This window comes from Natrix helvetica (genome assembly GCF_964273705.1).
Source record: "Natrix helvetica genome assembly, chromosome: Z".
Classification (NCBI taxonomy): domain Eukaryota; kingdom Metazoa; phylum Chordata; class Lepidosauria; order Squamata; family Natricidae; genus Natrix; species Natrix helvetica.
This window is the reverse complement of record NC_138554.1, coordinates 97,233,615-97,246,006: the sequence shown is the minus strand read 5'-3', so window position 1 is coordinate 97,246,006 and position 12,392 is coordinate 97,233,615. Positions and strand designations below refer to the sequence as shown.

The following is a 12,392-nucleotide window of genomic DNA, read 5'->3' as shown; positions in this document are numbered from 1 at the left end:
TTTTAGCCTCTCTTTATCCCTAGTGTATGTTTTAACTCCATTGACATGAAAGATTGGCACTCATTTTGACAAATCACGACACGCGCATTCAGGTTTGGGGGGGGGGGTTTGCCTTAACTGACTGGTAGTTTTTTGAACATCTGGTTTTCTACTTGTCATACAGACTATGAAAAACAATTTTACATTAGCTAGTAGTAACATTAACCAGTAATAAAACAGTTTCATATTGTTCTGTTAGTTGTGATAGTTGTGATTTTTTTTTACTTATTACATTTCAAAAAGTATGCCAGGATACAAAATCTGTAATCTTGCAGATACTGTTCTTGCCCATGGGTTATGTTTGCTGGACTTGTTATGATATATCTTTGATGATATTTAAAAGGTCACCGATTCCCCATATTTGATATAAAAAAGCAATACTTTTGAATGTAGTTAGTATATGAAACAAACTTTTAACATGTTAGTGTTAAACTGGAAAGAGAATTTGCATACAGTTCCTGTTAAAACCGTGGATTCTGTTCATATTTTTTCAGTGCATTTATTAATAATAAATAATAAATTTAATTTGTTAGCCGCTCCCTCTCCACAAGGGACTCGGGGCAGCGTACAATAAAAACATACATAAATACATATAAACATACACATACACACATACACATACATATACATACACGGAGGAGGTAACAATTACATATATCACAATAATAATAATAAAATTAACCATTAAAAATACCCCATAATAAAAGTACAAATTTAAAAGGACTGTCAGGAGGAAAGGATAAACTACGGTTGAACCAGGCCAGATAATTGAAAAAGGTGGGTCTTGAGCTTTACACGGAAGGAGCGGAGATCGGAAGTAATCCTGATGTCAAGGGGGAGGTCATTCCACAGGGCTGGGCCCATCACAGAGAAGGCCCTGCTCCTGGGTATCGCCTCCTGACACTGTTTAGCGGACGGCACCCAGAGAAGTCCCTCTCTGTGTGAGCGGATTGGTCGTAGGGATGTATGGGGCAGGATGCGATCCCGCAGGTAACTAGGTCCTGTGCCATGGAGCGCTTTGAAGATCGTAATCAAAACCTTGAAACGCACCCGGTAGACCACAGGAAGCCAGTGCAGCTCGCGCAGGAGAGGTGTTACATGGGAGTACCTAGTCCTCCCCATAATCACCCGCGCGGCCGCATTCTGGACCAACTGCAGTCTCCGAGTGCATCTCAAGGGAAGCCCCATGTAGAGAGCATTGCAGTAGTCCAGGCGAGACGTCACCAGCGCATGGGTGACTGTGCGTAAGGAATCCCGGTCCAATAAGGGGCGCAATTGGTGCACCAGGCGAACCTGGTGGAACGCCCCCCCTTGCCACGGCTGTTACATGGTCATCCATGGACAGCCAGGCATCCAGGAGGACGCCCAAATTGCGCGCCCGCTCCATGGGGGCCAGTTGCTCGCCCCCGATGGCCAGAGATGGAAGTAACTGGTTGAACCGGGGAGCCGGAAGCCACAGCCACTCCGTCTTGGAGGGGTTGAGTTTGAGTTGGTTGTCACCCATCCAGACCCGTACGGCTTCCAAGCACCGGGACATCATTTCGACGGCCTCGTTGGGGTGGTTCGGGGTGGAAATGTATAGCTGAGTGTCATCAGCATACAGATGGTATCCCACCCCAAAGCCACGGATGATCTCGCCCAGCGGTTTCATATATGTGTTGAACAGGAGTGGCGAGAGAACCGACCCCTGTGGCACCCCACAAGTGAGGCGGCTCAGGGTCGATCTCTGCTCTCCTGCCAACACACGTTGCGTCCGGCCGGAGAGGTAGGAGCCGAACCACCGTAAAACGGTGCCCCTAACTCCCAACCCCTCCAGCCGGTGCAACAGGATACCATGGTCGATGGTATTGAAAGCCGCCGAGAGATCTAATAGGACCAGGATAGAGGAACAACCCCTATTAAAGGGTTGGGATGCAGGGAGATGTTTACATAATAGCAAATGTCATCCTAATGTATGTAAGATCCCCAGCCAATAATTTCTTGAGATCAATCCTCATGTTTGCACTCTGATACCAAAATCCAATCAATGGAACAATGCAAAGTAGAGGAACCAATAACTTGCAAAGTCAGTGAGGTTAGATTTCCATTTCATCAAACAAGAATTTTAAAAACAATTTTCTTCTTTTGAAACTTAGCTAAGTGTTGCCAAATCTACAGTAATTAAAACAACTTGTTTTATAAATGTCATTAGAAATCACAACCATCTGTGCTAAGAAATTAATAAACTTTCCATCCTTCCGAGGTTGGTAAAATGAGGAGCCAGATTGTTGGGGGCAATATGCTGACTCTGAAAACCACTTAAAGGACTGTAAAGCACTGTGAAGTGGTATATAAGTCTAAGTGCTATTGCTAAGTGCTACACACATTTTCAACAGTGTAAATACCGTTTTTCTTCTATTGCATGGCCTATCAAATAAAGCCAATGTCAGCAGACATTTGGCTAGAATCCTGATAAGTTTTTTTTAATGGAATTTCACCTTTATTTTCTTCCAGAAGTCTTTGATGCTGGAGGTCTTCATGATAATCATTATATAAGTATGGGTAATTCTTATAATAATGTACTGTCATACTTGCTGTTCGGCCAGTCTATGTTGCTAAAAGATATTTCCCAAGTGATTTCCTAAGTACCGTAACAGCTTCACAGAGACAGGTCTAACAAGGCTCATGAGTTGGCATATACTCCTATGTCTTCATATATTTTTCTTTCTTTCTTTTTTTAACTTTCCCCCCTTTATTACACCTTTTTTCTTTGTTTGTTTCTTTTTGTTTTTCTTCTTTACTCTCTATTGGTATATTATATTAAGTTTTAATAAAAACATTACTTTTATTTTTATTTAAGTTTTAATAAAAATATACATAAAAATAGCATATATTTCTTATGTGCCTTCCTTACCAATTGCAACAAGTAATTAAAAGTGTATCCTTTCCCTGGGCAGAATAACATCATATATCGCTCGTCTATATAGTAATATATTACATTACACACACTCTAACTGCATCTGTATTTTTTAACAGGCTTTGCACAAAGGAACATTTCTTCTTGTGTTTAAGCTGTTCAAACTCTTCTGTGTGTTCAAAACAGCAGCTGAATTGTTCTCTTAGAGCAAGTAAATCAATTACCAGAAGAGAACATTCTTACAGGAGGCCAAAACAGTGTAGCCAGAACTTGCTTTAAAATAGCTTATGCTAATAATCACATCTATTACAATAGCATTTCCCAATCTAATAGCTTCCTGACGTGTTGGGTGTACTACTGTCAACTTTCTCAACTCACATTGTCTTGAAATTGTGGGTGCTGTAATCCCAACCGTTTTAGAGAATATTATATTGAAAATGTGGTTTGAATATTAGGTGATATATATTTTTGCCCAAAATAACCATTCTGCTTTATTGTCTCCTTGTTATGTTATTGTATAAAATGTATTAAGAAAATTGTATTAAATATTGAATTGATCTGTCCATTATGAAATGGACAAATAACTTTCCATGCTGTATGTCTTTGAAATTTTATTTGGTATCGTTGTTTTTGTATGTTCTTGGTTGCAACTTTAGATTATCTTTGAAGCTGAGGCTCACTAATGATTTGTCAAGCTTAATTTTTTAAAAAACTAAAAGTTAATAACTAGTTTCTCTTCTACAATCTAGTTCCCTTAATTTAATTGACATGAAATCCCCAGATTTATGGAAAGAGAAACTAGAACACTGATGGCAAATCTATGACACTTCTGGTTTGCTCGAAGTGTTGTTTTGAGCATTCCGAAGGCTTCAGGGAAGCCTCCGGATGGTTCCTGAAGCCTTCGGAGCGCTCAAAATGACCCTCTGAGCAAACTGGAAGTCCGTTCTCAAACTTCCGGTTTGCCCGTAGGGCCGGTTTTTTACGCTCTGGAGGCTTCACAGAAACTCATGAAGCTCCGGTGGGCCTCCGGGGGGTGGGGGAGGGTCTTTTCGCCCTCCCCAGGCTCCTATAAAGCCTCTGGAGCCTGGGGAGGGTGAAAAATGGATTTTAAAAAGGGTGAACTCAGCTGGCGAGCGCGCGCATGTGCGCTGGCCAGCTTACAGGGCAGCGCCTCGCGTGCCCTGACAAATGACTCTGCGTTCCACCTGTGGCACGCGTGCCGTAGGTTCGCCATCACTGGTTTAGGAGGTTCTTGTACAATTTTCTTTTTAAAAAATTTTTTTATTTATTTTTGAATAAACACAAACAGACAAAACACAACAAACACCACAAAAATATCTTCCATTACAAATTGTAAAGAGTGTGCCAATTGGTTACAAATTGGTTGTGCATCCCTTCCACAGTCATCACCTACAATTCATATCAAGTTATATGTTTTAAATCAAATATATTTATATATATATTGCTATCATCATACCTCAATCTTCATATGGCTATGCTTGTTTTTATGTCCCTTTATATAAAATATTCCAAAATTTAAATCAAAACCACATGATGGCATTCCGTTATCTATTTTCAATATCATCCAGCAACATTACATCCTTATGACACTTTCTAAATAAAAATTAATTATGTTTAATAACAAAGTTTCTAGACCTCCTTTCTTAATCACTGTTTACAATTTATGTCCAATTTCCCTTTTATCATGTCAATACAAATATTACATTATTATCATTATCAATCATTTATTTAACACTATCCATCATAATTTCATTATTATTTTTTTGGTCTTAGTTTAACTAAATTTGACTTACCCTTTTTTTATATTATAAGCTTTTATACATAACAGAGTTTCTAAATTTCCTTTCATGATCACCATTTAGAATTTATACCAAATTTCCTCTTATCAAACCAATACATATGTGTACATTGTTATCATTATCAATTATTTATCTAACTATATCCATTATCACTTCATTTTTAACATAATGCTCTAATTTTAACTAAATTTGACTAATATTTTATTAGTTTTCATATCTCAACCTGTGTCTTTCCAGCAATAGTGCAGTCTTATGTATTTTTCCATTTATGAAATTAATCTTCTGGTTATTTCCTTAATCAAATTTGTGTGGACTTCTCTTCGCAACTTGTTGCTTTTTGCATATCTTGTAAAATATCAAGACCCTCCATCAGCTTCTTTAATCAGCTTATCTTTGGTTATCAGTAGTGCTTTTGTCAAAGTTTCTCTCCTTGAATCAATCAATTCTTCTCTTTCTTCTTCTATACCTTGAAATCTGGGGCAGAGCTCCTTTCCATGTTCCACTTTTTCCATCTCCAACCACACTCAGTTCACTGTCAGTATCCACAATTATCTTGCCTCTTTGTTCATTTTTTCCTTGGGTTTTTAGGACTCTAACCTCCACTTTTTCCATTTGCTGGATATCTTCATTTTTTCCATCGAATTTTACTGCATTACAATCTATATTTTCCAATCTCTTCTCAATTCTCTCTGTTGTTTCTAACAATTTTTGAATTTCAAGCATAATCTGTTGTAATGTAATGGTTTCTTTTTGGTGTTGTGCCATACTTCCAATTAGTAAACACTGCCACTCTAGTTTCAAAACAAGGTTTTGTTTTCACTTCTCTCCAGCTGCCAAAGAGCACCAAAGAGCACCTGTATAAACAACCCATGCTCTTCTCCTTATCTCTTCTGTAAGCAAGCTGAAGCCTTTTTTTTAAACAAAGTTTTATTGGTTTTTAAAAAAATAAAAAGGAAAGGGGTGGTGGAATAAGTTACAAATTTTGGCAGTCACAACATGTAGGAGGTGTCCCCACCCCCCGTGCTCATAATTTCCATTTATACATAAATCAGTTTAATACTAGGTAACAATATTTTGTCAGCATGTAAATTCAAATAATAATTTCAATCAATTTATATCAAGCAGATTTTCTTACTCATTTTTGTGATCTGAGTTTTCTTGGTATTGCCCCTTCTCCCCCCGCCAGCCGGGCTCCGGCCCCTCCTGTGTCCTGTAGGTCTGGTGTAGAATCATCGGATTTATCTAGGAGTACTTTATTTTTTTCCATAAAGGCCTGAGCCTCTGTGGTTGTGTTGATTCTAACTCTTGTATCCTCCCAGAATATTAACATGCCTTCAGGCATCAACCATCTGAACCACACCCCCTTCTGGTATAACTTCTTCGCTAATTGCGAATAGTTTTTTCTTTTCTCTCTCACCTTCTTAGGGATCTGTTTCAGAATGGTTATTTCTCTATCTTGATATTTCAAAGCTTGCCCCCTTTGTGCACTCAGAATCTCATCTCTTGTAGTCTTTCTAAGAAATTTAATGTGTACCTCCCTTGGAACATTGTGTGTTCTAGCGTATGCTGAGTTTACTCTATAAACCAGATCCAAGTCCCACCCCATCTGTTGTTTTTCTTTTTGAATATATTCAGCCAAAAGGTTTGTCATGATGTCCCTTAAATCTTCATCATCCGCCTCAACCACATTTTGAAACCTAAGGAAAAAGGACATTCTTTCAAATTCCGTTTTCATCTGGTGGATCTCAAGCTCTTGATTCCCCTTCTGCACCCCTTTCACCTCCCCCCTCATCTCAGCCGTCCCCTCCTCCAAAAGATCCAGTCTCTGTGAGTTTTTACTCGTCTGGTCTTGGTTCTCTTTAAGCTGATCTTTCATCTCCTTAGGTTGACTTTTTATGTCCTCCTGTCCCTTTAAAATTTGTTGAAACATCTGCTGGAAGTCCGTTTCAGAAGGTTTAGGCTGTAACAGGGAGGTTAGGGTCTGTTGTCCACTGGGACTGGATACTGTAGATGTCGGGGCGGAGACAGCAAAGCCCGGCTTCCCCGGGGGTGGTCTTTTAGGTGGCATTGTGATGAGCAGAAAAAGTACAAAGTCAATACAGAGAGGAAACAATTAGAGAGGAAAACCGCCAAGAGAGATTAGGAGGCAAAGAGTCCAAACAGAAGGGAGCTCTTTCTAGTTATAGCTTCTGGCAATAGAGTAATAAAATCCTTTGTTCCAAGCGAGTCCAATATAACAAGAGATTTATCTGAGTGTCACGGAGACAAAGACTAGATGCCTGAAGTTCTATGGGTGGAGTCAAATTTCAGTGTCTGTGAGGACGACGGAAGTGTGCCATCTTGCCCTGCCAGCTTCGGAGTTGAAAGGCATAACAAAAAGTTTTCAAAGTTTCCAAAGTTTTCAGATCATCACCTTATTTATAAAATTACAATCCAAAATCCGCCTTTGTTATGAGCGTGAATTCATTATTTGGCTCTCCCCCTTCCTCCTCCTCTAGAGCAGAGGGCGAAACCGTTTATAGCCGCCTGTCCGAGGGGGGGGGGAATCCCCCTCCCTCCAGTGACGCTTCTCCAAGCCGAGTTGAAAATGACTCTAAAAGCAGCTGGCAATTTTTTTTCCTTTTTCAAGCAAGCAAGGGAACGGGGGGAAGTTTCCACCTCACCACACAGCAACTGCGTCCTTCAGATCGTGCGTTCTTCCAGCTGCCTCCTCACGAAGACGCCGCAGCGCCTCCCCATCATGCCTCCTGGTGCCTAGGGCGATGCGAGGAGCCCCCCTGGCTGCCGCCGACTCAGGGGATCCCCCGCTACGCTGCCCCTTCGGCAGGAGCCCCTCCAGGGTGTCCGGTGCCCCCCAAATAATGGGAAGCCCACCAGAAGAGCGTGGGGCGAGCAGAGCCTGCCCATCGTGATCAGCAGCCGGAACCGGAAGTCAGCAAGCTGAAGCCTTTGAAGTGCAAAGTCAAAATGATCAAAGAGAAAAAAGAGAAAGCAATGTTTCCAGGACTCAACCTCCAACCTCCAAGTGGCAGTGTAACTTCTTTTCCTTCTGATGTTACTACCCTCTTTATATTCCTTTTATATCTTCTTTATATTCCAGGCTTAAAAGAAACAAAATTCTTAAATGGAGCAAAATAAAGAGAAAAAGCCCATCCAAATCAATATTATAAAAATAAAGAAAAAGATTTAATCCATAGGTAAAAAAAGAAATAGAAGACGAAAAACCAATACTTTCACTTTAAAAAGTAGGAAATATTTGCTAAACTTCCATCCATTAAAAAAAGGATAGCACACTGTCCAATATTGCTTAATTTCGCTGCTTTTTTCTTTTCTTTACAAGTTTAATTTAGCTTTGATTTTTTGGGGGCAGTCTCTTTTTTAACAATAAAATTTCCTCACCAGATGGACATACTTTCTCTTTCCGCTTTCCTCCCATTGCGGAGCTGTCCCAACTTCAGCAGCTTTTGGCTGCGCTTCTGTCACTGGCAAGAAGAGATTCTCTTGGATCAATCAGGGACTTTGCGATATCCGTGAGATCAGCAAGACATACTCTTCCCTGTCACTGTCTCTTTGGGGTGGTTTAGGTCCAAAAGGACCATCCAGCGGCAAAAGTATCAACTGCGATCTCGGAGCTCTGAGATTACACGTTGTACCATTGCAACGTCAGCTCCTGTCTGCAAGGTTCTTGTACAATTTTCAAAGGCTGCAGATATTGTGCAAGAGCAGGCCCTTTCACGTGACTTAAAGAAGGTGTGGAGGCCATGCAAGAGCATATCACATTCTTATGTGGCCTCTGCAGCCTCCACAAAGTGTGTGATTTGAATTTCTGAAGCCTCAAAAGGCCACACAAAAATAAGGTATGTTCTCACATGGGCCCCAAACCCTCTGGAGCATCCAAAAGTCACACAAGAAAGGGGCTTCTTGTTCTGTTGTTTTTTTGGAGGCTGCAAGGCTACACAACAGCATCTCTGACATTTCCAAGCCTCATGTGATGTAAAGCTGCTTTAGATGCAAAGATAAATTTGAAAAAATATTTACATTTCTTTTTTGTACATGCCACCCATAACATTATCTAAAGTGACACTTTGTTATGAACTGTTTTTCTTTTGACCTGGGAGGAGAGGGGTTAACACTCCAGCAGAGTCAGGTAACTTATGCTTTTTTGACACTGCAAGCTCATATGGTTCAACATTACTGATCTAGGATGTTATTGGTCATGGTCATATTCATCTGCTTTCATTTTAGGTTCATGGCAAGTGTCATCTTGTTTGTTCTTGGTCATCAAGTTCTTTCCATAGATATTCAAAGAAGAAAACATTATGTTGCTGCTGTATATGAACATCATGCCATTCTGAATCCCAATCCAGCGGCCATCATTGATCGACAAAATGCATTACAATTAATGAAGATGAATCTAGACATTTATGAAGAGCAAGTAATTAATGCAGCAAAACAGGTAGAATATTAGTCTTTGCCATTTTTAATATAAAATTTGACTACCATTGGAAGTCAGTTGAAAATATCTTATTGTAACACTCTAAATTGGCACAGACCTAAATAACAGTGAACAGATTAGCTTCAATTTTATAACATAATACAGTAGTATTATTTAGCAGTATGGTAGTATTATAGTCATTAAGTTATTAAAATGTAGATTTCAGATATTTGGACTGTTAAGAGATTATCACCTTGGTTTCTATTATGAGTTCCCAGAATCTTAGATCACCCCTGTGTTTTTTTTTAGATTAATTAAATATGTGACGTTAAACAAGATGCCTTATACTTATACTGTAAGAGTTTGTTTAGGTGTCCTATAAAGTGCTTGAGGAAGGAATGGTTGCATTCTGTGTCTACATAACATAGATTTGTTCGTTTCTAAAATTAGTATGTTTCAGTCATAATTTCCATTTAATTTCCATTAAAATACAAATACAATCTATTAATTTCTCCATAATTATGTAATTATTTGTTAATGAAAGCAATTATATGCCTTAAACCATAGTTATTTAATAAACAAATCATTTTGTTTCACTTTTGGTCTTTGGCTGATAAATATTTTTTGTTACTGTTAGGGAGCCCAAATAATTATCTTTCCTGAAGATGGAATTCAGGGTTTCAACTTCACAAGGGCATCCATTTATCCTTACCTGGATTTCATTCCAAACCTGGATTCTCTGACATGGAATCCATGCAAAGAATTTTACTTATTCAATGACACTGAGGTAATTTCTTTAATCAATGTAATTTTTTCCTCTATTTTCTTAATGCATTCTTCCAAATAAAAATCATTTAAAAGCTAAAATTGTACCTACCGTATTTTTTGGTGTATAAGATGCACTTCTCCCGCAAAAAAGTGGGTGGAAATGTCTGTGTGTCTTATACAGCGAATGTTGCCAAAGCCCCCCCCCCACCTTACAGCACCCACCAGAGGTGGTATTCAGCAGGTTCTGACCAGTTTTGGAGGACCGGTAGTGGAAATTTTGAGTAGTTTGGAGAACCTCTGACTGACCCCGCCCCATCTATTCTCTGCCTCCCAAATCCCAGCTGATCAGGAGGAAATGGGGATTTTGCAGTAACCTTCCCCTGGAGTGGAGAGGGAATAGAGATTTTACAGTATCTTTCCTCTGCCATGCCTACCAAGCCATGCCACCCCCACCAAGCCACGCTCACAGAACTGGTAGTAAATTTTTTTGAATCCCACCACTGATCCCCATACTTCGGCCTCTGCCTCCCAGCAATTTGCCTCCTTGCAGCAAACAGCCTGGTCAGCTTCAGTACAGCCTAATTTAGCATGAGCAGCTGATTGGCGGTTGGATCTGCCTCCCGGAATAATGCCTATCAGCTGTTCCAGGCTGCAGGGATTGCCAACACCTGTCACCACCCATCACCTTTGCTACCCATTGCCATTTCCATGTGCCCCATTTTCGGCCTCCATACATCCTATTTTTGGCCTCTGTGCACCCCACTGTTGGCCTGAGCACGTCCTGTTTTTGGCCTGTTCCAGGCGACAGGAATCACTGCAGTCTATCCGGGAGGCAGATCCAACTGCAATCAGCTGCTCGTGCTAAATCAGGCTGTGCTGAAGTTGACCAGGCTATTTGCTGCAAGGAGGCAAACTGCTGGGAGGCAGAGGCAGATTTTTTTTCTTGTTTTCCTCCCCAAAAGCTAAGTGCGTCTTATAATCTGGAGCATTTTTAGTCCGAAAAATATGGTAATTCAATAGTCAGTTAACACAATACTGTAGCTAAATGTTTTTATTTTTTATATAAGATAACATTCAATTTTTAATATTTTAAAAACCTTTTGCTTTTATAGGTTCTCCATCAACTCAGCTGTATGGCGTTGAGAAACCAAATATTTTTAGTTGTAAATTTGGGAACTAAAGAGCACTGCATGCAAAGTGATCCCCACTGTCCACCAGATGGAAGATATCAGTTTAATACCAATGTAGTATTTAATGACAATGGCACACTGATAGCCAAATACAGAAAACAAAACCTATACTTTGAGTATGCCTTTAATACTCCACCAGAGATTGATTATACAGTTTTTGATACACCTTTCGCAGGCAGATTTGGAATCTTTACTTGCTTTGATATTTTATTTTATGAGCCAGCTGTAAATCTTATAAAGCAATGCAACATAACCCAGGTGGCATATCCTACTGCATGGATGAATCAACTCCCACTTTTGTCTGCTATAGAATTTCAACAAGCTTTTGCAATTGCTTTTAAAATAAATCTTTTGGCAGCAAATATCCATCATCCTGACTTGGGCATGACAGGCAGTGGTATATATACACCATCAAAATCTTTCACTCATTATGATATGGAAAGCATTAACGGGAAACTTATAGTTGCAGAAATCCCAGTTATTACATCAGATCATGAAACTAATATGGAAAACAATGCAATGTCCCACAATGGTCAAAAGAGTTCTTTGAATTTTTATAGAGAGAAACAGATTTGCCATAAAGATCAAGAAACTGACTGTAAAATAGAAGAAAAGCCATCCCAAGAATTTTTACCAGTATTTTATGGAATCATGATGTATGATAATTTTACCTTAATGCCCATACTAAATGCAGAAGGAAATATAGAAGTTTGTTCCAATACACTTTGTTGTAATTTAATCTATAAGCAATTAGAAAAAACAAATGAACTTTATGTTTTAGGAGTTTTTGATGATTTGCATATAGTGCATGGAACATACTATGTTCAAGCCTGTGTATTAGTTAAATGTGGTGGACTTAACTATTCAACCTGTGGGCAAGAAATCACGGAGGCATCTGGATTGATAGATTTTCAGCTCCAAGGAAATTTCAGTACTACTTTTATCTTTCCTCTCTTGCTAAGATCTGGGGTCACTCTAGACTTTCCTGACTATTTGGGCTGGGAGGGAAAATCCTATGTCATGTACAAAATGGGAGGATCTTCTGGTTTAATAACAGCTGGGCTATATGGGCGCTGGTATGAGAGGGACACAAATAGTTTTTGATACCAATATTGTCTCAAAATTATTACTGCAAGGACCCAATAAATATTCTTCAATGTGATTATTCAAAGCCTTTGGACTTTTATGGCACATAAACAGTATATGGAACATACTATGATTAAAGTTGAATTATTTCATCAAAA

General features: G+C 39.4%; 1 protein-coding gene across 1 annotated transcript in view; it reads left to right on the top strand.

Annotated features, from left to right (window-relative positions):
* The window catches only part of BTD (biotinidase), a 16,576-nt gene extending 4,184 nt beyond the window's left edge, over window positions 1–12,392 (top strand). The window contains exons 2-4 of the mRNA XM_081969837.1: window positions 9,001–9,211; window positions 9,828–9,977; window positions 11,071–12,392. Of these exons, the coding sequence (XP_081825963.1) occupies window positions 9,001–9,211; window positions 9,828–9,977; window positions 11,071–12,252 (1,543 nt within the window). The 3' untranslated portion in view covers window positions 12,253–12,392. The remainder of the gene's footprint in view (window positions 1–9,000; window positions 9,212–9,827; window positions 9,978–11,070) is intronic.